General features: G+C 45.2%; 1 protein-coding gene across 1 annotated transcript; it reads left to right on the forward strand.

Moving 5' to 3' along the window:
• Positions 1-5,197: 5,197 nt before the first annotated feature.
• Positions 5,198-24,923, forward strand: LOC148831634 (stereocilin). Its single transcript, XM_088920038.1, has 28 exons — positions 5,198-5,258; positions 5,625-6,773; positions 7,320-7,344; positions 7,601-8,114; positions 8,355-9,248; positions 9,552-9,614; positions 10,065-10,190; positions 10,495-10,661; positions 11,169-11,355; positions 11,917-12,032; positions 12,236-12,368; positions 12,594-12,776; positions 12,990-13,028; positions 13,124-13,297; positions 13,746-13,889; positions 14,304-14,362; positions 14,801-14,924; positions 15,521-15,603; positions 16,311-16,446; positions 17,199-17,398; positions 18,920-19,010; positions 19,900-20,059; positions 20,710-20,879; positions 21,076-21,228; positions 21,568-21,710; positions 22,569-22,717; positions 23,006-23,103; positions 24,747-24,923. Exons 1-28 carry the CDS (start codon positions 5,198-5,200, stop codon positions 24,921-24,923), a joined length of 5,718 nt encoding a protein of 1,905 aa, XP_088776164.1.
• Positions 24,924-26,745: the final 1,822 nt, after the last annotated feature.

Consider the following 26,745-nt stretch of genomic DNA (forward strand, 5'->3'; position numbering starts at 1 on the left):
AGCGCTTTGAGTGCTTTAAAAGCACCCAAAAGTGCTATATATATGTAAGGAATTATTATTATTATTTATCTACCTTCTAGTGACATTTTCAGCACTTAAATGTGGCATGAAAAGGCATTATACTGACCGTAGTGTTTCTGTCATTCAGTTACAGTATATTTTGCATATAATAAAATATCTAAATTGAAATTGTGTTTTATGTGTAATAATCATAATCGTGTGATTATGTCCTTGTAATTACAATTTCCGAAAGCATTTCAGAAATATATTTGCATTTCAGGGAATACACAAGCACATTAACCGCATCATTTGGCAGTTACGCTCTCACTCACTCACCAGATGGCGCTGCTGGGCGGAATGAGAATCCGATCTATTTTCATGCACACTTCTTCGTCACCCGCTTTGCGCGGTTGATGTTATTATAGAGCTGTAAGGAGGAGGCCTGTTTTCTGTATCGAACCTTTGTCAGTTTATATAGTGGCACTGTATTGTCACATAAGGGTATGTACCCTATCTGAGGCATTTAATCTAACTTCAAAATGTATGAACACGCAGAGGTTGAATACAAAACCAAGTACCTAAAATAACTTAGACTTTTTTCTGTGCTTATCTTTCTATTTCTAGAATCTGGTAAAAACCCGGATTGCTAATGTTATACTAGGAAAAACATAGTATACTAACAGCATATACTTTATAGATGTTATCCATGTACATAATTCAGTAATGTAGCATGCTGAACATATTCTGTCCATATATTTTTTCTGTGTAAGACCTCCCGGATTTATAAGATAAGCAATCACTTTAGTGGCCATATACAATTTCTTGTATTAGGAATGTCTTTTTGCATACGCCAAGTTGGTCTCCATAAGACACAAAGGGCCTTGCTCAGGGGCCCAACAGAGTAGGATTCCTCTGCCGGCTATGGGATACAAACCAGCAACCTTCCAGCCACAGGCGCAGATCCTGAGCCACAGAGCCACCCCTGCTGAGCTCAAGCCTGCTACACCCCCAGTTGACACGTAACACTGCCCGTTAGGTTTCCAATTCTTCTGTTATTGAGATGTCTCTGTTCTGCACTTCCACTTGTCCATTTTTTAATGCTTCTTTCAATTCAGTGTTGCCGGGAGCTGCAGCCTTTCTCAGCAAGCAACAGGCACAAGGCAGGGTACAGCCCAGATGGGAGGCCAGTCTGTCACAGGGCTTATACGCACACAACAGGGCCAGTTTTGGTATAAGCCAATTAACATGCCAGCTCGTCTTTGGACTGGGGAGGAAACCGGAGCATCCTGAGAAAACAAACACACCGGGGAGGAACAAAAAAATTAAATACAGAGAGCACCAGAATTGCACCCAGAAGCTCAGCACTTCAAGGCAGCAATGCTAACCACTGCGCCACTGTGCTGCCCGTTCTGCATGTATCACAGTGATTTGATTTGTTAATGAGGAACAGAGATGTTGCAAATTCTTTCTATATGTCATAGTTAGATGTGTAGGCTAAAGCACATTAGCTCAATTATCTGTTAATGTACTACAATGCATTCAGGAAGAGGCCAGAATATTATCATTCTAAAGCGCTGATGGGTCCATGAGATTATAAAACTGAGAAAGGTCATTTTGCATAAACCTGCAGATACATTCTCAAATGAAAGAGGGAGGACAAATGCTTGACCAAACAGTTGTAATTTCTCTTCTTTTTTGTGGGTCCCAGCTGACTTGATTTATTGCATCACCCCTACAATTTAACCACATGTAAGACAATTCCATAATCTTGCAAAGCTGTAAACCTTGAGTCTGTATTTGTGACAGTAGAAGAAGAGAGAAGAGAACTGCCCTCTGTATCCAGACCGACACCTGAGCAACTTGAGTGTATTCACTGAGCCTCATCTGAGTCTGATCCTCTGTCTTCCACAGAGACCGCTCCTCATGACCCCCACGTCATGTACATAAGTGAGCCGCTGATGAACGTTATGTAGTGGAGACACTGAGGTTGTCATGAGAGCCAGTTCTGACTCCCCTGAGATGCGTTGTTTAAAGACCCTATGTGTGACGGTATAATCCGGAAGTGTCTGGAGAAGCACATCAGGGAAGAGACAGCAAGGTTAGGGAGGGTCGATGGTGGTGATCTAGCGCACAAGGAAAGGCCGAGGCGACAAATCCAGTAAAGTCCAGAGGGATAGTTAAAGCACAGTCCAATGTCCATTGCCGGGAGGTCCATCCGAGACGAACACCGGAACAAGGAAGTAGGAACACGGAAGGTTAAAACCCTAATGGGGCAAAGTGCTCCGAGCCCCAGACTCAGAGGTCAGGGCGTCTGGGGTTAAGGCCTTGCCCTCGGACAAGGGGAAGGATGAGACACAGGTGAAACTACTAAACTAAGATCAATACAGAAAAGGGTAGGAGAGCTCTCTAGAGGAGGGATGACGACCGTGACAGAGGTGGGTCAAAGTCTTCCAGGTTGTGGAGACCTAAGGGAGGTGTATCAGCCAGTTGAACCTCTCAACTAACACAGACAATTGACTACAATGGGAGATCAAGAAAATGTACACTGTATTACTGAGTTGTGTTCTGCTAGTTTACAGTATCATTATGGTTGATTCTCTACTGTTTTAATTATAGGTAAAAAAATTGCAGGGGTGTTAATATGATTTCAAAACTCCTGTGTGATAAAAATGCTTATAACTCAAGCAAATGCAAGGTTACTGAGCCAAATGATGTGTATTTTCTTCTCAGGTTTGGTGCCCAGTGAAATGTGCATGATAATGAGCCAAATGCTTACATACAGGACAAATTGTGTAATGCACATGCATGAATGCAAGAAAAAACATAACAAGAAAATAGGAATCCAAAAGAGCCAGATTTCGCTTCAGGTTGTAAACACAACTCTACTTCAGCTGGTTGATCATGCTAGAAGATATTCTATGATGAAATACATTTATTTTCCGAATCTGCATCATTTGTCATTGTTTAACTTCATTTGCATCCTTTTTTGGAGTAAACATTATTATTTAGCCACGGATAACTTTGATTAGTGACTTTTAATCTCAGTTGTCCTGCTAATAATAGTTTACCTAGAGGCTTGAGAGGACTGGTATACATTGCTTTTCTGTTTAGGTGGGTGGATGAGGGAATGCAGAGAGGCTGCTTGTGTTGTGTGTGCTGTGATGGACTGCAGGCAGAGGTGTTGAGTTTCTCATTTAATATTCTTGCAGTTAACTGAGCTCCCGGCTGACGAGTGACTGCTGTTCCCAGTGGCATCAATTATGAAAGAGAAGGTTATTGTTCATCTGTGGCTGACAGTAACACAGGACTGAAGGCCTACGAAGGGGGGTCCTTTCACTGACATTGCTCAAGTTTCAGGTCCTGTAGACTGCATGCAGACACTAGAAATAGACGACTCCTGTGTCACATTGAAGGGCCTGATTGTCTCATCCCTTCTGTCAAGGAGATGTGGTTGTGCCCTGTCTGCCCTGTTTGCTCTGGCCGCTCATTCACTTCCTTTTTGTGTAAAACAATCTTCCAAGCAAGCTGTCCAAAGTTAAAGACAGAAACCCCAGTGAGAGACAGGCGCAGCTGAAAGTGAACCTGCGAAGGAAGTTGGAGCACAGCAACATACATATTTAAAGAGCCTCTAATTAAAAGCTTCCAGATTTTCAGCTCTTTCACTTTTGTTGTTTTATGTTGTTTTTATTTGCAATTTTAGGAGCACAAAAACTTGCATGTCCTCAAGGCACTCTCAGAATATTCGACAAACCCACCGAGCGATAACTGACCACCACAAGTCCTCCAAAACATAAGTTATCATAATGAGAATTCTGGGGACACAAACGAACAGAGCACCAATAAGACTCAGCTGCAGAACCTCTGCCTCAACAATTTTTACACAATCCTTGATTTTCATTAACAAAGAACAACAATATAATGATAACGTGACTGTAGAATTGTCATTTTCTGCAGCTGAGTGAAAATCATAAGAAGATATTTCGCATGCATCTTTGGTTTAAGAACATGAAGAGTATTATAGGTGTAAAATTTCAGAGGGAGCTAGGAGAAATAAATGAATGAAGTAAGGATATGGAAAGGAGCAAAAATGAGAAGACCAGAACAAGAATGAGATAGTGGCAGAAGGAGATGGTGTTCCCAAACTCCTGTCAGCTTCACAGCAAAGATTCGTGTCCCTGCTGCGTGAGATGGAGAACTGCCTCAAAACAGCCCCTGCTCTCCTCTCCTCTCCCACACAGACTCTCTCCCTTCCCAATGTTTCCTACAGAGCCAGGTGGCACATGAAGGCATGCTGGCACTGAAACCTGAGGCTACAGCCTTTGTGCTTCCAGCAACAACTCAGACACCAGAGGAGGGAGTGAGAGAGAGGTAGAGAGAGCGAAAGTCCTTCATCACAGACAGTGATCTGATGCTGTTGTTGCTGCACATCGCCAGCCTAAAAGGTAAAACTTTCAGTGGGTAGTTTGGAGATACAAATTTGAGGTCAATTCCCAGTAGGGACAGACAAAGGAAAATTATGCTGTGATCAGAAAGAAGACTCATCCTGGGCTGTAAGTATGTCATCTTTCTTGGCAGTTATGATTGCCTAGTTTGATGAGTGTACAAAATTAGCTGAGTAATATTCACAAAACCGGTGCCTTTTGGTAATATGACTCAGCTAATAACAAGTACTGACTTTGTTTTAACCTATGCAAAACATTTCTGAGAGGAAATTATGGATTTAAAATAAATTGACTGATTTTTAATCTTGAAAGCAAAGTAAAACATTTAACACCAATGTTCTGTCTGCTTGTCAGCTTATCTCTTGAATAATAAATAGCTGATCAGATATTTAAGTGATGTTAACAGCACACATGAAATACTGTACTAGTGATTGTTAATACGAGGAGTTGTATTGTGTTTTTTCTTTTACACAAGGAAGTTGTTGGTTTGTAGCGGTAAAAGCACCGAAAATCAAATTGAATTACATTAATGCTCTTGTTATGAAACATTTTAATGTGCTGTATGTCTGTGTATCTGGAATGGGAGTTAACATATTATAATGCTGTCTGCTCACTGTGCAACAGAACCCTGTATTCCCTGTGTGTGTCTCAGTCAGCTCCTGGAGGAAATGCGTTCCAGGTGGAGTGTAGGGGCAGGAATGTGACATTCCCTGGAGTGACCTACAAGTGAAGGTGTTGGGAGATCTCAGAGCAGCATGGCTGTGCTTCTTGTGGTGTTGGTGGTCGTCCTCGTCAGAGCCCCGAAGGCTTGTGAAGGTGAGGAAGCCAGTGGGTGTTGCTCTTTCTTTGGTTCATTGGCCGCCTAAGGCTTTGACATGCTTGGAATAAGAAACATTAGGAGGAATGCTTTACTAACAGTGTATCTTCCCGAGCCATTAATATAAGCGTCTCCCACGGTAACAGTTACTTTCTGTTTGGAGGGACAAATTTCCAAGTTTGGACAATTCTCATCCCCTCTGATAGCTGGTGTGTGGTGAGCATACTGGTGCACTTTGGGTGCCGTCACATCATCCAGGTGGGGGGTACACATTGGTGGAGGCGGGTCTCCACTGTCTGTGAAGCACTTGGAGTGGAGTGTATAAAAAAGCTCTATATAAATATAATTATTCATCTCTTCTGCAGGCGAGAAAGCAGTCCAACCAGCAGGCGTGCTGAAGGAGCTGGTGTCACTCTGGCGGAGAGGGGGAGCGTGGGACCCTCGGAGAGAGCAGCCCCCACCGGTCAGGACGAAAGGGCAGCGGGTCCAAACGGTGGTCAGAAACATCATGGGGGGGCTCCAGACCTTGGGCATCCTTCCCAGGAAGGGCGTGAGCCTGCCGTCCCTCCTCTCCGCCTCCAGCAAAACTCTGGACAGGAACCGTCTCTCGGGATTCCTGTACAACATTTCGATGTACCTGCAGGGGGCGGGCGGAGAGCCGGGGGCTGATCCCCACCCCTCTGATCAGGAGCAGTTCTGGGAGAATGTGTTCTACTCCCTCATGCAGCCAGAAGGGGGCGCAACATTTGGACAGTGGGATGGGAAAGTGCCACCCAGACCCAGTTTCAGGGTCCGTGATCTCTTCCTGTCTGTAAGAGGCAGTCGGCACTGGGATGGGCTGCTGGGGCTGATTCAGACCATATTAAGCCTTTCTGAGAGGCAGCCACAGTGGCGCTTGCTCAGCTTTCTCAAGCAGAACTGGGAGACCATCAGCGCCCTGCTGGAGACCATCCTCCACACGCTTGTTAGCGGAACGTACGGGCAGGCCAGCACAGGAATCCAGGGATTTATTTGCCTGTTAAAGGGAAGCAACGACTGCGGTTTCAACCTCGGCTGGCTGCAACAGCTCATCAGCTTTCTGGAGGCCCGGAACTGGAAGCCTGTTGTCAATTTCCATCCAGGAGTGGCAAACGGGGGTCAGCAAGGGGGCGATCCTCCCTTGTGGCGCCTCAAGCCTTTCAGTATGTTGCCTGGGGCCTTCCAAGACGAGAATCTGTTCACCAACCAGACACAGTCCAGTTCCCCCAGTCCCAGCGGGCTGAGCTCAGTGCAGACACTCCTCCAAGCGCTATCAAGGCCCAGTTCAGGACAAAGAACAGGGCAATCTCAGGAGCCAAGCCCAGTCCTGCTCCAGGGATTGGATAATCTCCGACACGGGCTTCTACACCGGCTGGGCAGCAGTGTGTATGGCAGCCTAAGGAGGAAGGTGTCCAGGGTGACTGGGGCATTGCTGGAGGACGTGTCCAGTGTGGTTGGCATGCCACAGGTGGACCGCGAGGGCAAGTGCTCAGTGGGCAAGTCCTTTGTTCTGTTCTTAGCTTGTGTGGCTTAGCTCTATCGAAATTAACAAGATGCATAATAAGAGGCATGAATTCCCCTGTGCATTCTGTTTAAATAGCAGGGGGAATTCATTTAAAGCCTATGTTCAATAGAATTAAATATGGCCTCAAGACTGTTATCCCATTGCTTTATGCAGATGTTGCTCTTGTCACACATTAAGCCCCGGAAATGAATGAGAAAAGAAAATCAATTTCATCTCTTTGGATTGTTAGATCCGCTTTGACTAGCAGAGTTATTGTGTGATCAATAAGAGGAAATTCTATTCCACGGCTCAACTAATCTCTGATTCATTTTTGGCAGGGTCAGAAACACTATACCCCTTCTATTGTGTGTATAGCTATGCGGTTACTTTGACTCCAATTGTTGTTTTACAAATTGGAGTTGCACTTCATTTTTCCACTCTTTGGCTTTTAGCCTTAACTTGCTCCAGGTCATGCATGTTCGGCTCTAGTTCACCCAATGTTGTTGGCTGTTAATAAAAAAATGTTTGTGTTTTTCAGGTGACCTAAGACAGCTTATTCTGTGGTAAGTTTTAAGTTTTAACTTGCTGTAGTAGAGGGAAGTTTGTGGTTGTCCACTAAGGGATGATTTTCCTGAAGGTACAAAACTTTTTTATTTTGTTATTTATAAAAAAACATTTAAAACTATTCTTAAAAAAGCTCAAAATGTTCCTACAGTCCTACAGAAGTAGTTCAGTATATTTAGATGTGTAGCTCAAGGTTTCCTTTAGCTTTGTGATGATGGTGCCCTGAGTGTCTGCCCCCTTGTCTGTTTTGTACAGGGGCATCAGGCACAACCTCACCTGGAACACAAAGGATCTGGGTTTCAGTTCTCAGTATCCTCCCAGCAGGCCTTATCTCATGCCCTGCAGGTCTTCCAAGGAGAGGGGCACAGTCAGGAGCTTCAGCCAGCCAGCAGCTCCACGCAGGCCCAGGGCCATACCGCTCAGCCCAGAGCCCCAAAACAATTACCAAGACCAGGCGGCGGCTCACTACCCCCCACCCACAGAGATCCTAGAGGCAGCCTGTAACGAGTCCATCCCTGGGCTGACGGGAGTGTCGAACTTCACAGTCTTCCTCTACTGTAACCTCTTCGACGGAACCGAGGAAGGTTTAGACACGCATACAGGCCATGAGGGGCTGGACCTGCGTGCCACCTGCTCAGACGCTGCTTGGTACCTCTCGGCTGCCGAGGCAGATTTCCTGTGGGTTCACGTGTGCAGTGAGTTCTTTGCCCATGAGTTTAACAACACAGTCTGTGCCAACTCCTCCTTCTGGGTGGAACGTGCCCACCAGGTAAGAAGATACATCCCCTGTCAATGAAAATACCCACTACACTGATTTTGTATTGTATTTGTATTTGTATCTACCCCTTTTGTATTGATTGCCAAACTTCACTGAAATGCAACATACTGGGAATATGTAATATATTATGATGATGGACGTCACAAGGAAATAGCTCAAAGTAAATCAATAACTTATTTTCTACCTGACAAATGTTACCAATAACAAGTTCTTCTGTTTGTGTTTTGTCAGGCGGCTGTGACAAAGGAATACCTCTTTCTCAATCAGTCCAGCATTGACAGCCTGTGTGTGCAGCTTTCCAGTGATGCCAGTGGAAGTCCGGGCACCAGTGCCAGTGAGGATTGCTTTGTGCAGCTGGGGGCTGGATCCCTGAGCGCCCAGAACTTTAGCAGATGCTTTCTGCCCAACGGCTCAGCTTTGATTGCAGCTCTCTGTGGCACCGACGCCTCTCTCCCGCCCCAGGGAGGCAGCTGGGTGGCAGAGTACTGCTTGCGAGTGCACCAGAATTCCTCCCGTCTCAACCTCACAGAGGAGACCTGTGATTTCCAGAAATGGGAGCCGGGGTCGTTTAGAAACATCACCCTCCTGGAGCTGTGCCGGGGATCCAAGGGATTGAGGGAGCACATCTGCCACAACGTGTCCGTCTATCGTAAGCTTGTGTCATTTCCCTGGGTGGTAGATTACTGCACTAACGTGGGAGTGAATCCAGGAGACGGCAAGTGCTTCCTGCAACAGATCCTGGACATGCTGCCTGCGCCATATGATATTGACACTTCCCAGATATGTGTAAATCCCACTCCCTTCATCCTGGACGCTATCAGTAGGCTGAACCAGTGCGAGGGCCGTGGCGATGACCGTGTGAGCTGGCTGGGGGCAGTGAGCTACGTGCTCCGAGCGCTGGACTTTGTAGTAGGGCTGTCGGCGGGACTGGAGGAGGGAGAGAGGGAGGTACACCAGGGCTTAGGTCAGGCCATCCTGCTCTCCAGTCTGCTTGACAACACCTCTTTCTGGGCCACCCTTCGCCCCAACGCCTCCCTGAGTATGCTCCAGACTGTGGGTGTCTTTCTCGGGAAAGAGCAAAACCATTCCCTGAAGGAGGACCTTCTCAGCTGCTTTAGCGTAAGTGTGTCCAGCCCACAGCCTACCCTGCAGAGCTCTGAGCTCCCCATTTAAGTAGCTCAATGGTTTTTGGACCTTTTTGTTCATAAAGTTGACAAAGAGCTCTTTGGCTTTTCTATTTTGAAGTCTTCAAATTGGAGAATCAGTGCTTAGTCCAGTGTAATGTGTCGCTTGGGCTGGCCTGCATGGCTTTGCACTAATGTCACTGTGCTTGAGCCCTGGTGTTGTATGATGTGGTTGTGTTGTACACATTGCACAGTCTTGGCAGTTGTCTGAAAACTCTTACTCTCTTCTCTCCTTTCCTGATAGCCTGTATTGTGGGACCTCATTCAGAGGGAAGACAATTCCTCTGCCCTCAGAGTCCTCTTCCAGGTATCTCCTACCTGTCTGTGTCGGATATTCTGTGCACATTTGCCTTCCTACCTGTTTCACCAGAAGATGGCTTTGCAAAATACGATACTGTCAGACATTTATCAAACACAATCTTTTCTCATATCAACATCTATAACTAAGCAATAATACGTAATCGTATGTTTGAGAAAAGCCTGTGCAAAAGTTCTTGCAGCTCTGTGGTTTTGCCACGTTCATGTCAATCAATACTTGTTTTTTTAGCTTTACAGTCTATTCACTCAATCAGCATTACACATTTTCACAGCTCAGTGGAAATATGTCACTCATTTGTCTTTCATTACCTTCGTTCAGTATTCGTTACATACTGAAACAACTATACCCTGAAGATTAACAGTCTTGGACAGTTGCATCCCAGTGTGGTGATGAGTGTGTCGATCTATAGGATAATAAGGACTCTTTGTGTGTGTCCAGGAGTACCTGCAGATGCCACAGGAAAGCATCCGCACTCTGCTGATGTCGGCTGAAAACGATGCAGTCAAGAGATTCCTGTCCCATATGCACCAGAGCTGGAACCAGCTGCAAGTTCAGACCATTCAGGTACATGTGAGAAACAATACAGTGCAATAGTAATGTCATTTCGAAAAAACTAGGAGCAAGATAACTGAATCAGAGAATCTAGAACATTGTGAGTTTTAAACCTGACATCATACCAATTACCTGCTCCTTGTCAAAGATGTGCAGCCTTCAGTCCTCATTGTTATAATGAAAATGCCCCGCTAGACACTTGAGAATGGAGTTTAAAAGAGTTCTAGGAGTGTTAGTTGTCAGTGGTGTGGAACTATCTGAGGTTTTGAGAATAATGCATCCTGTGTTGACCTCTGACCTCTCACGGCTGCCTCAGGTGTCAGAGCGGGAGCAGCAGGCCATGGAGACAATGGCCTCCGCCTTCATCCACAAGTTCCCGCGTGTCACCCCTGACCTCTTTGTTGACCTCTCCCAGTTCATCCCGTTCATGTCCATCTCTGACATCATGAGCTTCCCAGCTTCCCTTCTGGTCAACGACAGTGTGTGAGTGAAGGCCTTGCATTTGGTGAACATAAGCAGGTGTTTGAATGTAGGTGTGAAGGCTGTGATGGGTTTAATTGATTAAGACCTAGTGGCAGTAGTTTTAATAAAGCTTGTCCTCACTGTTGCTTCCAGTACTACTGTATGTGTTAGACAGTCAAGATGGATTGAAATTAAAGATAACAGCTTTGGAAAAAAATGTGATGTATAGCATAATTGTTTTGCTGGACTTTAACTGAGAGATCTTGCCATAGGACCTAAATACTGATTAATACCGTATTAATGTAATATTAAATGGATTCTCATTGTATCTAAATCCACAGATTACAAAACTATATAGTTACTTCAGTGATCAAGTTTTTTCCTGGGTATGTGATTGTTACAATATATTAACACTCTGTCTGTCAGTGATCGTTAATACAAGGAGTTGTGACATTGCACTGCTGTGCTTTTGAAGTATCAGGTAATTGTGACGTTGCTTCACAATCACATTTTCCCATGGTGTTGCAGGCTGACAGCTATCCGTGATCACAGCCCTGAGATGAAGTCTCCCCAGAAACGAGCTTTTGTCAAGAGGCTGCTGCAGTCTAACGTCTTTGGGGATGTCCCAGCATGGCCACCCTACTTCCTGAGCTCCATCCTGCCACTCTTACCCCACCTGCCCCTCTGCCACTTCCAGCAGCTCACTGCCCAGCAGGTCAGGAAAGACAGGCAGAGAGAGGGCTTCCAATTTCCTACAGGCCCAGAAACACAATTGTAAACCCACTGCGAATGCTGGAAAGAAAATGTTTCATTTTGTGTCATTTTCAGCTCTCACAAGGCCAAAACGGGATTGCTTTCTCCAACATCAATAATAAGCAGTGCAGTGTTCATCAAAGCCTGTATTCACAGTTTGTTTTATTTGCCTTTAAAGATTTAATGTTTTTTTTGCAAAACTCTTCATTGTGAATAATCTGGAGGAAGCAGACGGGTTTTTAGATGTCTGTCAGTTCACAAAATAATTTTACTCGAGATTAGGGAAAGCCTGCCTTTATCCTTGGCAACTCCAAATCTGGAATACAAGTGAAACACATAAACACATTTAAAAAGACCCTTCAAATCTCAAGGGCTAATGATGGTCATTTCAGCACTAATCTGACAGGCCAGTACAGCAAAGTGTTTGTAAAACAAAGTGTGTCTAAACCTTCAAGTGTAGCCGCGAAAAAAGGACACTTGCTCCGAATAGCCAAACAAATGGCATTGTTCTGTTTGTTGGCAGCTGAGCCCCCTGGTAGAGGTGCTGGGAAACAGCAGTCTGGATGCCACAAGGGGGCGCCACCTCTTGCGCACAGTCTTCAACGAGAAGAGGAATCTGACCAGCGAGGATGTGAAAAGGTTTGGTGTACAGACAGAATAGACTGTACAGAGCTCTGCTCTTACGTAGCTTCTGCCCTGCTTCTGATTTCATTTGAGTCTACAGTGTTACTGAATCATCACTGTTCCCTCTTTCAGTCGATTATGCAGTAGTGCTGGTGACAGAGTTGTTCTTCAGTGTGTTGCACTGTATTCCTCTTACCCTGCACCTCTCTCTGCGGCAGGCTTGGGGTGCTGGTGTGCTACATGAGCCCAGAAGAGCTGCGACCCCTCTTGTCCACCCAGCCCCTGGCCCGTACCCTGAGGGACCGCCTGGCTCGGTGTGTTTCCGAGGGGCTCACTAGCGCCTCCGGCAGGGTGAGAGAAGAGGTTCATAGTCTCTGTCTCTGCATTCATGAGTCCTGAGGCTGTCAAAATCCCTTCACATTGTTACTACTGCCTGTAGCTCCACCTTGTCTGTCTCGTCACTTCTTTTCATCTGTTTCTTCATCCTCCACAGCCACTGCCCTTCCTTGTTTTCCACAGTTTGTTTCGAACTTTCCAATACGTCTGTACGAGCTGACCCCTTGCGCTCTCCTGCAGCTGTCACACTGGCTGGCTTTGGCTCTTCAGCAGCTGAGCGCCAGCAGCTTCCCCCCGGCGGAGCTGGCTTCCCTGCGGGGTCTGCTGCCCCAGCTGGGAGCCCCTTTCCTGCAGCCGCTCCCTGTGACTCAGGTGCTTGACCTTGTGAGCCAGCCGGGGCTCCAGCCCTTCCCCCCAGCACAGGTAAGCCCACAGCTCCCACTGGGTAGGCCAGCAGCTCCATCTTTGAGATGCTGCACGTCTCTACCTCTGTACTCCAGATAGAATTATCAATTCAACAGAGAATATTACTATGTGTGAGGGAGCAGTTTTGTTTTCATGCTGCCAGAGCTATTCTTTCTAGACATTTATGGCTGATTTTAATTCCTTGTCTTGCTTATTTATTATTATTTGCAGGCCTATCAGGTATTGGGCGAAATAACGCAGAAGATAAATGTGAGTATTTACTCATTCTGTTGGGTCCGTCTTCGTTGAGGTTCTCGTGGTGCCCTGGTGGCTGCTGACTGGGGGCCCCTGTTCTGTGTCCCCAGCTCTCTGCAGCCGGCCTGTGCAGGCTCCGGCCCCTGCTCCTGGGGATCAGCCCCCTCGCTCTGCGATCCCTGGCCGGCCAGGGCTTCCCCGGGGAGGAGTCCTGCCTCTGCGGGGGCTCCCTGCTGTCTGAGCTGGGCCCTGCCCTCAGAGCCCTGCTGCTGGACTCGCTGCCGGTGCGCTCCCCGCCTGCCCGTCTCACACCGCTCTGTCGCCGCGCCGCGTTCCTCACCTCCCCCTGCCCCACTGCCCGAGGAGACCGATTTGCCGATCGATCGGCATTTATTATTTGTGTGTGTTTTTTGTAATACTGCATCTACTCCTGGCACAGAACTGATTTAAATCAGTTCCCCGTAGTGAGCAATTTCAGCCCCTGAGGAAGCTACAGTGCAGGAACAGCACAGCTTTGTAAATTTTCAGAAACCATTTGTGATTTCACTACGCCTATTGCATGGCTTATCTCCATGTTTCTCACACCTAGTACCATGCTTTACCTCGCTGTGCTTTCACAGAGACCTCACTGTCTCAATTCCATTTACTCCACATGTACCTGGGTATACCATGGTAAACTGTCCTTTTACTGCGCATACTCGGTAACCAAAAGCCTGCTGCCTGTGCCGGCAGGTCCTGGGCAACGTCTCCAAGAGCCTGTCCCCGTGGTCTCGCTGCCTCGTGCCTCTCCTGCCCCTGAGGAAGCTGCCTCTGGAAGGAGCTGCAGTCCTGAGAGACGTTAACCTCTACAGACAACTGCCCTGGTCCTCACAGCAGGTGGGCCTGTCAACCCCAGCCCCCCTGATCTGATGCCTTGTCCCACGGGGTTGCAAGAGGGTGGTTTCTGAGAACCGGATCTGCTGGTGTGATTGACAAGAGTAGCTAGACCACTATTCCTTGCACTGGCACTATGTGAGATGTCAACCTATCAATGTCACAGCACTGTCTTGCAGACTGATGTCAGCAGCTTGATCTCAAGCCACTGGGAGATGTGAATGGCATTTGAACCCTTGGTTTTTAGTGATATTTGAATGGTGACTGAATTGTCCTCTAGTGCCTAACTCTTCTCACCACATTTTCTGACAAAATGATTGCAGTGGATTGTAGGTTTGAAGAGTAAAATGCTTACCATAATTTTGCTACAAGAGACATGCTTAACAGATCCACCTTGCCCTTCCTTTCTGTTCTCAGGCTCAGTTCCTTTTCAAAAAGATCCTTCAGACTACTAATATCACAGGAGCGACCATCGTGTAAGTAAAACCCAGCCTTCTGTCTCCACCAGGTTTTGGCCAGTGTCGGTGTCAATACAGGGATCTCTCCACTAGAGGACCTCGCTGCCTGTAAATCATATTGCTTCTGTTGAGTTTGTCCTCTAATTCCTCTAGTAGGCAAGAAGTGTTTCTGTGCTGTATGTTGTTCTTTGTAATAGAAGTACAATTGCAGTAGATGCAGTGAATGTAGCAATCAGAGTTGTTGGGCAAACATGTATATGATTACCTGGTTTGCGTGGGTCATGAAACATTCCAAAAGATTCAGTCCATTTCTGTTCTTCGTTTGCTGTGACCTGACTCCTGAATGACCTTGGATGTTTTACATTTTTACAGAGGAACACAGGTCCTGAGTGTGTCAGTGTGTGGTATTCTGTGTCGTCCTCTCTGTTGCATCTCTGTGACAACATTTGCCTTTAGAAACCTGGGTCACATTGCTGGTGGGATGAGCTGTGACTGGCTCAGGCTCTGGGCCAATCAGTCAGATTTTTCGGAACTGCTGCAATTGGTCAGTGGGCTCCCAGGAGGCGTGAGACCAGCTCTGGTAAGAAGCACTGAGACAGTCAAGTAGTCATAAAATTCAAATGTACTTCAACACCTGGCTCTTTACAGCATCCTTCACCAAAACCCTTTACAACATAAATGACCTGCATTGTTTAATGGCTTCACATCTTATTAGCAAGTAACTGCTCATCTATAGTTTATTTATTTTGGTACTGTTGCCTAAATTCCAGTTCACATTAAAATGTTATTATGCTGAATAGATCAAAGACACTTCCAAAATCCTTTCAAAATCCTTTTCGTATTTCCTTTAAGAGTTACTTTTTGTAAATGCAAGTGTTTCATTAAGGCTTAATTTTTGTAAATACGAGCACCTACTTTACATTTTACTCAGAGATATCTGATTATCATCATCCAGGCGGCACTTTGTTAAATGCCTTCAAAGCTCTCTGCTTTGTAGAAATTATTGCTGATAGCTCCTTACTTTCTGTGATTCTTCAGGTTTAAAAAGGCTTCAGTTTTTACAAAGCCAGGCAATAGCAGTCAGGCTTCACAGCAGTGCTTAAATTAGATGCACCCACAGGGAGATGCCATTGTAGCTTTGTCATCTCATATTTCCCAATCATCTTTGTGTCCTAGAGAAAATGTGTCATTGAGGAGCTTCTGAAAAGACCAGAAACGGATCTGCGCATCCTGTCTCCGCAGTTCTCTTCCAGCTTACCGTAAGGAAGGATGCCTTTTTTCACTAACTACCAAGCATTTTAATGATCAGAAACTCTGGCTATCCTACAATCTATCTGTAAACTTTGTTCAGCACACCACACAGGTGCACACGTGACGGCAGCTATAGTACACCAGTACACTCACCACACAACAGCTCTCTGTGGGGAGGAGAGCAGTTTGATGAAGCCAGTTCAGAGATGAGGATTATGGCCATGATTTGTAAAGGCCAATGGGAAACTCAGCCAGGATGCTGGGGTAACACCCCTACTCTCTTCGAGAAACACCCTAGGATTTTTAATGACCACAGAGAGTCAGAACCTAGGTTTTCCATCTTATACGAAGGACAGAGCCTTTTTACAGTATAGGGTCCCCGTCACTATACTGGGGAATTAGGAGCCACACAGACTGCAGGGTGAGTACCCCCTACTGGCTCCTCTAAGACCTCTTTCAGCAGCATCCTCAGCTTTTCCAGGAGGTCTCCCATCCAGGTACTGACCAGGCTCATACCCACTGATCTTCAGTGGGCTGCCAGTTGTGAGATGCAGGGTGATATGGCTGCTGTCATATCATAGAATGTCTTGAGCCCTGAGCACTGGCTTACATCTGGCACATCCCTTATAGGTTTGGGCCTCTAAGTTGTCTTTGTGGTCCTGCCTCTAACAGCTTACTCCCCATTGTCAGCTGCTATATCACTGCTGTCTCCCAGGGTGAAGATGATTGAGAGTCTCTCCAACGCCTCGCTCTTGGCCATTCTGGAGCATGTCAGACAGCACTTCACTGACTTCCTCCGGCTGTCCCCCCACAAACGGACTGCCCTGGCAGAGAAGGCACTCTCTGTCCTGGTGAGTGCAGTGCTCCCTGCCTCACACCCAGAGCTCAGTGCTGGAATTTTTTAAGTTTGGTCTGTGATGTCCAATCTGATGGGTGCAATTAAATGAATTACTAATCCACACAAGATGCAGTTTGTTTGTTTCTAATCCTTCACCACATAGCGCCGCATTGTGGCATTGTCTAATTATTCTAACTCACAATGTTCAATTCCAGTTCACACTTTATTATTATCTCCAAAGGGAAATTTGTTTTATAACAAAGACCCACCTGAACAATGCAACATAACCAAAAGAGAGGTCATTCAACTGTCCCATTTCAGGAACAAAGACTGTAAAAGCTGTAATAAAATAAAGACATAACTATTACACATTATTCAAAACTGAGATCCAGAGTGGATAAACGATTTCCTAGACATTTAACTCCAGACAGAAGGCATTGCACTGTTCAATAAAATCATTTAGAATGGGCCCCTTGGCAATATCCTGAGTTCCTTAACAAGCTCCCAACAGCTATGTCATCTGCAAATCTGTGTGTTTTCTCTTCTAATCAGTCATGTGCAAAATGTTCAGTAAAGGGGACGAGACACACGTGGTGACCCAATAGGACAGCAATGTATAGCAGAAAACCACTTCCCTACTTGTACCCGTTTGTTCAAGAATCTAAAACCCTGGGTGCCAGGAAGAGTAGCTCAGTTTCTCACCCTCAGGGCAGATTGGCACATACTGTAGTCAGCCACTCGGGCGTTTGTTGTCTGTCTCCACAGGGCATCTCCCAGGAGGGGGAAATCTCAGGGGCCTCTCTGGACCTCCTGGGCCCCCTGTTCCCCTTCCTGGGCAGTGCAGTGGTGGGACAGGTGGAGAGGGGGGCGCTGAGGCTGCGGCTGGACGAGCTGAAAGGGTACTGCCTGCCTCCGGAGGTGCTGCCAGAGATTGCCCGGGTCCTGATGGAGAGAGACGTGCTGGGGTAAGGAAGCATCGTCCTGGATGCCCTCGTACATGTGCCATCTAGTACACAGTGCCCAGACGTGCTTTTGGAAAGGTCATTTTGCTTCTAATACAGTGTGCTGACTTTTCCACAGCTTAGACCAAGCCCCTCGTTAACTTGCCTCCTGCTCGGTTTTTCTCCAGAGGCAGGGAAAGGCTCTCACCAAGAGCTGTCTTTGGGCTGTTTGAGAACAATTCAGCTTTGACTACAGATTCACTAATCCCATAATACTTATATTTAAGGTCAGCTCCTTCCCAATTACTCTCGTACAAGACAGAGAACTGTAAGCCATTAGTTAGTAAATCTGGCAGTGATGTGGTGTGAAAAAAAGTATTTCTTCTTCTTCAAAGATTTAGTATTCATGTTAATTCATATCAATCCTATGTACACAAAACTATGCTGAGGCGTCACAATGAAAGTAGTTCCTAATTTATTTTGTAACAGATAATCCCAGAATAAAAATGATGCAGAATCTGTCTTTATATGTTCTAGGAAAGGGCTGTGATGTTTCTGGTTTTATGTAGCTGGTGTGCTTTTAGACATAACAGTGGTGACGACACCTGTTGAGTCCCTCAACTCCCGGTGCTTAGTGATAATTCCCACATCACTGTTAGACAGTTGCTGTGGCCTTAACTGCAACCAAAATATCTATCTTGTGAGCCTGAGTGGAGACAGGGCTACCACTAAGTAGTAAAGTGTTCCATTTGTTCATAGAGATCGTCCTTGCAGAGGGACATACAGCCAGACTGCAATATGTCAGCGCATAAACTGTATCAGCTTGAACAGACATGTTTTCTTTTTACAATATCTCTATGATTAGAGCAGTTCAAGTAGGGAGCTCCGTCAGCATGCGCAGGCTGCAACGGAACAAGTGAAGGTTTATTCCCTGCTGAAAAGAGAAGAAAAGAAACACAAGGTTTCGGCTGTGGAGCCTTCTTTGGCTGTGTATTTGTATTTCTTTCATGTGTTCAGCATGGAACAAACCTTTAGTTGTATCTCTGTGATGAGTCTCCTTTTCCCCTTTTGTGTTTTCTGATCTGTTTTTGTGAGGATGGGAGTTCCCTTCTTTTGGTGGTCGTGACTTTTTCCTTCTTTCTTTGAACAAAAAAACAGACATTTGGGGGAAAGAAAGAAAGCATGGTCTCGAGAATAAACTGTGACTGCACTGGTTACTGCTTGAAATGAAATTGTGAGTTTTTCGGGGTGTAGAAAATCAGGTCCTGTGTCCCTTCTAATGCAATCAGACATTCAATGATAAAAGAAGGCCCACTAACCAGTAGCCATATAACCTTTAACAAAACCTGACCCGTGTTCCTCTTGCCCTGTTTCAGTAGTGAGCCGAGCTGCTAGATGTGTCACCGAACTGGTGCTTCTGATTTTTTCACACTTGCCTCATCAAAGTGTCTTAGCAAGCAGAGAGATAGGCTGGTGCTCACTTTCACCGTGCTGCAGTACTGAGGCAGAGCTCCAGTCAGTCCGCTGTGTGTTTGTGTGTCGCAGTGAGCCGGCGCTCTGGACCCTGAAGGAGATGGAGCACGCGGGCTGGCTTCTGCTAGCTCTCTCTTCTCAAGACATCGGCACCCTGCCTATGGTGAGGACACTGCTGAGCCCTCAAGCCCTGGCATCTCAATGCCCCTGTGCTTATTTCTGTCTCTCTGGAGGCTAGCAGCTTTTACAATGCAGTCTCATCACAACCTGAAATATTATACAGTATATTATATAATACCTTCTGTAAGCGTGTGATTTTGGCCTTTGGTATTCCTTATTTTTGTTGATGGCGGGTAGGTGCATGGTTTCAGCTTTCATTTTGTCTTTCCATATGCTGTCTCACTTTAAACTGAACTCACACTTTTGTTGGTGTGTTTTAGCATGTTTGTTAAGTCTAAACAAGTTCAGACTTTCACTTTCCCCCAATTCACTTGCAATCAGATATTACCCTGGAAAGTCAGTTTCCGGCAGTATCTGTTACAACAATAAGCCAAAAAAAGCCACTGTACAGGCAGTGCTGGATTTCCCATGGGTCACTGTAGGAACAGTGCCTAGGCCTACAAAAGTTTTAGAGCCTACGAAGGAGGGAAACACTAGTGACTAACGAAAAAACTAGCTGAAACTACATGCTTGCGATCGACTCTAGGTGCTCCAAATCAATAATCATATGCTATCTAGCGGCTCTTCTAGAAACTGGAAGTGTCGAAATGATGGTTGTCTCAACTCGCTCCATCAATCACGAGGTTTAGCATTGGAATAGTGTAAAGTGGATCATTCAATTGGTGTTTACTCCTCTTTTTGCTCATTTCGGAGTGAAAGTGCCAAGGGCTACGAGCACCAAACCCGGCCCTGTGTACAGCTGCCCAGTTTTATTTCTCTGGGTCTCAACAAGCAGTAGCTGGCTTCATTGCCCTCTCCCGATACTCCTGAAAGCGAGCAGTCAAACGTGGTACAGTGTGCTGGAGCTAGGCTGTGCTGTGTGTGCCTCCCAGGACCTGCTGAGCCTCGACTCGGTGGAGCAGGTGCTGGAGAGCCTGGGGCGCTGGCAGAGCAGTGAGGTGGGCCGTGCCTGTGACGCGCCCCGCGGAGACAGAGAGAAGAGAGATGGTCTCGTTCACAGGGTTGTCGGGGGCTGGGACAGGAGAAAGAGGGGTGAGACGCCTGCAGCTATTGCTTTAAACAGCAGAAACAGAAAGAAGCCAGGCAGGAGGCCGGGGAGATTGGGAGCTCTCCTCTGTCACAGAATATTCCGAAACTGCAGCTAATGACGTAGCAGTGACCCTGGAAGTTATCAGTGGACGTGGCCATTGATGATCTACCTATTACATGTGTGGGGCTGGCATACAGCTGTTTAGGCCATGTTTGGTTGGCCAATGAGATCTGAGATCAACCTGGGTCAATCAAACCCAAGCTGCATGTCCTCGGACTGTGAAGGAACCAAACCACACATTGAGAAAAAAATCATGGCCACAGGAGCACTTCTAAGCTCTATACAGAAGAGGCTTCCTGAGGTCATAATAAAACCCAGGCTGTGTAAGACAGCTGTGGTAATTGCCATACTCCTGTGCCACTGCCATTGATAATTAGAGCAATTGATAGCTTTAGAAAATGTGACGCTTTAATACAATAATATCAGACTTTATATCTGATAAATATTGACTTGACTTAATGAGTAATATGTCAAAAGGTATGGATCGCAGTTTGTTAGCCTTCTGTATGACTGTCTTCTTGCTGGTTAACGTGTGTCCCTGCTGATCGGTTTCAGTCTTAAACCCTCTCCGACTACTGTGTTTGGGTCACAGAGCCCATCCCAAGCTGTGCGGACATCAAGGGAACATTCCCTTCTGCCTGGAGCGCGGCCCAGCTCAGCCGGATGGAGGAGTCGGAGCTGCTGCAGTGTGTGGAAACTCTGGGCCAGGACAGGGAGCTCAGTTCTGAGCAGCGCCGAGCAATCTGGACACGCATGAGACAGGTGAGTCGTGAAGCACACCAACAGAGGGGGACAGACCGCTTCTTTGTTCAGATATATGACATATTAAAACTACTTTGCTTAGGGCACGTATTTTGCATAAGGTCTTTTTATCACAGAATTTGTCTCTTCCATTCAGCATCGTTTCACTGGCTACTTTGGAGAAATGAAGAATGGGTTATCTCCTTTCACATTTCAGGCATACGACCACAAAGCCATCAGGCCAGAGGAGATCTTGCAGCTGGGCTGTATAGTGACTGAGCTGAGTGAGAGGGACCTGCAGGACATTAACCTGGCCAACCTGGGGATCTTGGCCCATCTGGGAGCAATGAGAGAATGGAGTCCAAAGAAGGTCTCTTTATTCAAGCAGGCTGTTTCAGTCTTTGCTTTGGCATTTGTAACTCCTTTCTTGTAGACTCTTGGAGTCAGAGTTAATGCTTCTCTCTCTACGTCCCAGGCAGCTATCAGAAACCATGACCTTTTTATAATCCAAAATCTGTTTCTGTGTTTAGAGGAGAAATATTAGACAATCCCAAACATGGATCTGGTGAAATTTTACTCCTATATTTCTGCCACACTTCCACAGAAGTGTGTGTTGGTTTTGCAGGAATCCGAATTTGCTCAGTGTCCCAAGCTATGAGAGCGGTTACCTGTGTGAGCCTTCCAATCAGCTGGCACTTGTGTGTTTCAGATGAGGGCAGCTGCGCTGAGCTTCCTGCGCCACAGTGCGCTGAAGGTGGAGGATCTGGGCATGGCTGAGCTGGCATCTCTGGGGCACCTGCTCTGCGGACTGACTCCTTCTGAACTGAGCCGTCTCGACCCCCAAGCACTGAGGTCAGACAGAGGGCAGGGCACCACAGGCACAAAGCAGTCGAGGCAGCTTAAGAGGGGAAAGATCAACTTTCAAGTATTTCTTATGGCAAACGTGTCCTGTTCACTCTCCTACCGCTTATGGAGTCCTGGAAATGAAAAAAAAAGGCCATGTGTTACGGAAAAACAACAAAAAAAATCAGCTAAATTAGAAAATCAAGCTGTGGACTAATTTATGCACTTCTCTTTCGCTTAGGTCTGCATTAGCAGTAAAAGATTTCTTTTATATTATATTTTTATAGTGTATTAGTGTAATATACTGTGTAATAATCCAAAATGGTTTGTTTTTGAGCCTGCCCCACAAATATAGATTAAATTAATAAATAAATTAAACAATTTTGTATGCAACAATAGTGCTGAAGTCAAACTTGACGAAAACAGAACATTTAACCAGTAGTTTCTTTAATTAACATTTCTTGATTACATAAATTAAAGTAAAGAGGTTTAACACTTTAGAGCATTTTGATTATTGTATTTTTAACTTAAACAGTAGTTAAACTGCTCTGAAGTGTAAAAACTACTGTTTTAACAAAATAACTACTGTAACAAACTGTCTTTCAGCATTTTGATAATCCAATATTTCTTCTATTCTGCAACGTATTTCAGAACAAAATAAGAAGTTATTTCTGTCTGTTAACAAAAATGTATTATTATTACTTGATTTACCAAGATTTCTTTTTGAAGCATCCTTTAATCTTGGTGCCCTTCTTGATTACAGTACTTCCAAGCACATTTTCATGGATGTCTGATACATACTCTGCATTGCTGGGCTTTCTCTCTCCCCTTCTTGTCTGACACCCCTTCTCTCCCTCTCCCTGCCAGTGTGGCGGCCCTGTTCCTCAGAGAACTGTCCCTCCCGTGCTCAGAGCTGCAGTCCGAGGCTCTGTCCTTTCGGCTGACAAGTCCACAGGCTTTCGGGCCGGTTAGTGAGTGGGGCTCCGAGGTCTTCACTGAGATTGGGACACTGGCAGGTACAGCCTTCTCTTTCTCTTTACTGCCAGGCAGGAAATTGTCCCACTTTTCAAAGCTGGTCAGTGCCTGTGAACTGTACTGAGCAGCCTACTGCTTTACAACACAAGCTGTTTCTGTGCTCCAGGACTTGGCATTCTATTGTGAGGCTGTGTTCCAAATAATCCTTTACTAGTTATGTAAAAATTGTAAAAAGTTGGGTTTATTTATTTGTTCTGCAGTTCCTTCTAACATGTCAGATGAATAAAAGGAAACAAACACGGAATTGAGTGACCTTTGTTTCCCCTCAGTCGGATTGCCGGACATCGTGCTGTCTTCACTGGTCAGGGAGCAGATAGAGGGACTGACTCCAGCTGCCATTGCCCTGATCCCCCCCAGCAAGCTGGCTGTGAGTCACACCACATGCTACCAATCCAATTTTTAATACCTTTTCTTTTTTATTAATATTAGTGGCCTTATTGTGTGAATGGAAAGCTTTCATAATGTTTAAATATTATTTGTAAATATAACTTTTTGCTGGGATGTGCTCTGGCTCCCCTGTCACCCTGAAGTGGATGAAGTGGTTAGAAATTCCAGATCTCATGATACTTTATCTCAGTTACTCAACATTCTCACCCACTAAGTTGTGATCCTGAGATAGTTTATCTCCCGATCCTGAGAGATCAGAAGCCATCGCTCACATTGTCACAAGTTAGCATTAGAATTTTACAGATTGTAAGCGATTTTATCATAAATGATAAATATGATACACCATGATAACCTCTTGTACAATAACGCTGTAAAAATACATGTTGGTGACAGAGCAAGTTACCTGTTCGCTTTATATAGCAAGATTTTAACACTGAATGCTGTGCAAAGCTGACACTTAAAAAAAATAAAGCAAACAAATCCTGAAGCAGCAAGGCGGTAGCAGCCACTCGAAGAACTGTTCAATAGCTGTCAAAGCAGTCTGTTGCTAGACCGATAAATTTCACAAAGACGCTGCAATAGTTATCACAGGTATATGTAAAAACACATTTTTTCTTTTAAACTGTCAGTACGCTTCAGTGCTAGGCATTTATCATAGGATGTCTTGGTTCTGCTGTATCCACAAAATATCTAGTAGGGGAGTGTGACACTGCCAGCTCTTATTTCTTTACATTCCTCATCTACAGTGCACACTGCTGGTATGCCACCTTATTCACACCCTCATACTCTTCATTCTCTCATTCCTACTGCACTCCTCTCTTATACTCTTCCACATTCTCTCTCTTCAGCAAGACTCTTCTCTCACCCTTAATTTTCTTCTCTCTCCACCCAGAATTCTTCCCCATTCTTACTCTTCACTAACTCGCCTGGCTGATCCTGTTTGGCCAGGGGCACATCTCTATAATTAAGCTTTGCATCTGTGACACACCAACAACTGTGGAAGCAATATGGTCCATAAATATGGTCCATCACACAAAGTTCTCCCACTCAAAAAATTTTTATCCAATTAACTCCAAATGAAATAAATATCATTCTAATAAGTATATATTTAATATCTGAAACAATGCCTTTCCTGTGTAAACCAAGAAGACCTCAAGACCCCTAACTGCTTATTTTACTGATTGCGTCATGACATTGTAGATGTTTCTACACCTGACATGTTGCTGTAATAAGCTTCCAACCCACAGGAGGGTCATCAGCTGTTTGGTGAAACATGGCTTCTTAAGCCTATCACTAAGTTTAAGGACTGTTTGGCCAATTAACTCCAAAATAAGTAGACCTCATTCTGGTGAGTAACACGGTTCCCACATAATCACACATAGATTTCCCACATCAATCACAATTACCACTTGACTGTCATTTTGTTTGCAAAACTTTTATCTTCCTTTGTCTTGGGAACGAGGGCACAAGCAAGCACATTGGAATAGCAGGAGATCCTTCAAGGTTCATGAGGCCTTGGTTTCCTGAACAGAGTGAGGTGTACAAGTTTCCTCAGGTGGCAGCTGAGAAAACAGTGGTTTCAGACTGTCCCCAGACCCTCTATCTCCCCTCTCCTCCTCTCAGGTAGTGCTCAGTGCTGTTCAGCTGTCTTGGCTGAGTCCTGAGCAGGCAGAGGCAGTGACCCAGGAGCAGTGGGAGGAATTGAGCAGCGAACAGAGACTGGCAGTGGCCTTGGCACAGTATGAAGGGGAGCTGATCCAGGAACACAGAGGTATAACAATCACACCTGGCCCTGCCTAGAAAGGGTGTCCATAGTCCTGTGAAATAAGCTGGCTTTTTGAGAACAGTGGTAGTGTTTCTTTGGGAGTCCTGGAAAACTGGTTTCACTGGCCTCTTGGGTCTCTTTTAAGGCAGTGCGATAAAATGACACTTGCACCACACTTAGGGTTTTGATTAAAAAAAACATTACATATTTTATGGGTAGCTGTCAAATGTTAAGCTGGGGCTTACATCTGTGTTCTAAACACAAATGTAAATATGCCTTAAGAACATTAAAGTTTAAGTGGCAGTACTATCAGCTGCTAGGCTATAATCCTACTGAACACTGTACTCATTGTAAGAGAATAAATGGTTCCATTGCATCAGCTTTGGGAAAGAGAAAATTGTGTTATATTTTTGAAAGAAATCTTTGTTACCAGTAAGTTCTCTCAGTTGATCTATTTTAAATGTAGATGTGGATCATCTAATGATAACTCTCTCTCTCCAGGGAAGAACCGGGGTCCGCCAGCACAGTCCCTCTACAGCTCCTTCGTGTGGCTCTTGTCTTTGTGTTGTATGCTACGCACTCTGTTATAAAGCACTCTATGGAAGCACTTGTAATAAGTAGTGGGAATTCTAAAATTTGTAATAAAAAATAAAAAAAGATATATTTTTTTCTCTTTACTGTTTGCATTTCTAATTTGTGGTACAGTGTTTGCATATCACAGCATTCCATGTAGCTCAGGAAACTTCAAATTGCATGATCTCCATAAAAATGTTTAGAAATATTTGAGTACAACCATTCCTCTTCCCTCCATGTTTAGAACAGGAAGCTGTGTCTCTCATGTGAGGGGCAAATATTCCCATCTAGCTTGTCTTAATACATTACTTGCATTTCATGCTAGGAACGGGTGCAGTAATTTGGTTAGCACAATCAGCACTATTAAAGACAGACACCCCCAGATAATATCAGTGTGCCACTCAAATGTCATTAGGAGCTGTAGTTTGGAGTTGAGGCTAGGACTCTGGATTTTAGACCAGTGTCACAAGTTCAGTGCCCTGTTGGGATGCTGCTGTAATGCTCTTGAGCAAGATACTTCACTCAATTTCCTGTAGTAAATGCATTTTTGTATAAATGTGTGTTTTCTGGGTTATCACCATAAATAACCATTTGTGGCAAATTTAACTATCATCTGAAATAAAGAATAAGAAAAGCTGTTTAACAAGGGACACAGTTGGGGTAGGAGAGTCCTGCCTACACATCCTTAGGTTCCAGGGGGTGGATGAACACAGACTTTAATTCCCTTCCCCCCAAACACTTAGTCAAGTAACATAATTCAGCGTGACAGAGGAGGCCACATACGCCTTGACCATCTGCGCCCCCCACCCCATTTACTGTGAGACCAGTAGCCCTGATTGGTGATAAATCAGTGAGACAGAAGTACCGTTTTCTTTGGCCCAGTTCCAAGACAATAGAGTCTATTGGAATCCAGGTCACGTGATTATGCCTGATCTCCAGAGTCCTGGAGAATATGGAGAAAGGTTCTGTTGCCACGGTGATTGCATTTGTCTTGACAGCACTGCAGTTGAAAGTAAAAGAAAACAGCTTTCTTATTCAGGCCAGGATAAAAGCTTTCTGGTGCAAGAGGCTGTGCAACAAGATGGGAGGCTTATAGAAAGCACAAAACATTAACGGATGCAGTCATTCCAAAAAAATCAGATAAGGACAATCAATAACACAATTAAATTGATCTAAATAAAATAGCTTTGATAACTTCTAACATGCGAGTAAACAACATTGCAGGCAGTAGTACATAAGCATATGTACTGTATTTCTGTATTAGGTTGGGAATCGGACAATGGT

This window comes from Atractosteus spatula, chromosome 7, assembly GCF_055471065.1.
Source record: "Atractosteus spatula isolate fAtrSpa1 chromosome 7, fAtrSpa1.hap1, whole genome shotgun sequence".
NCBI lineage: Eukaryota > Metazoa > Chordata > Actinopteri > Semionotiformes > Lepisosteidae > Atractosteus > Atractosteus spatula.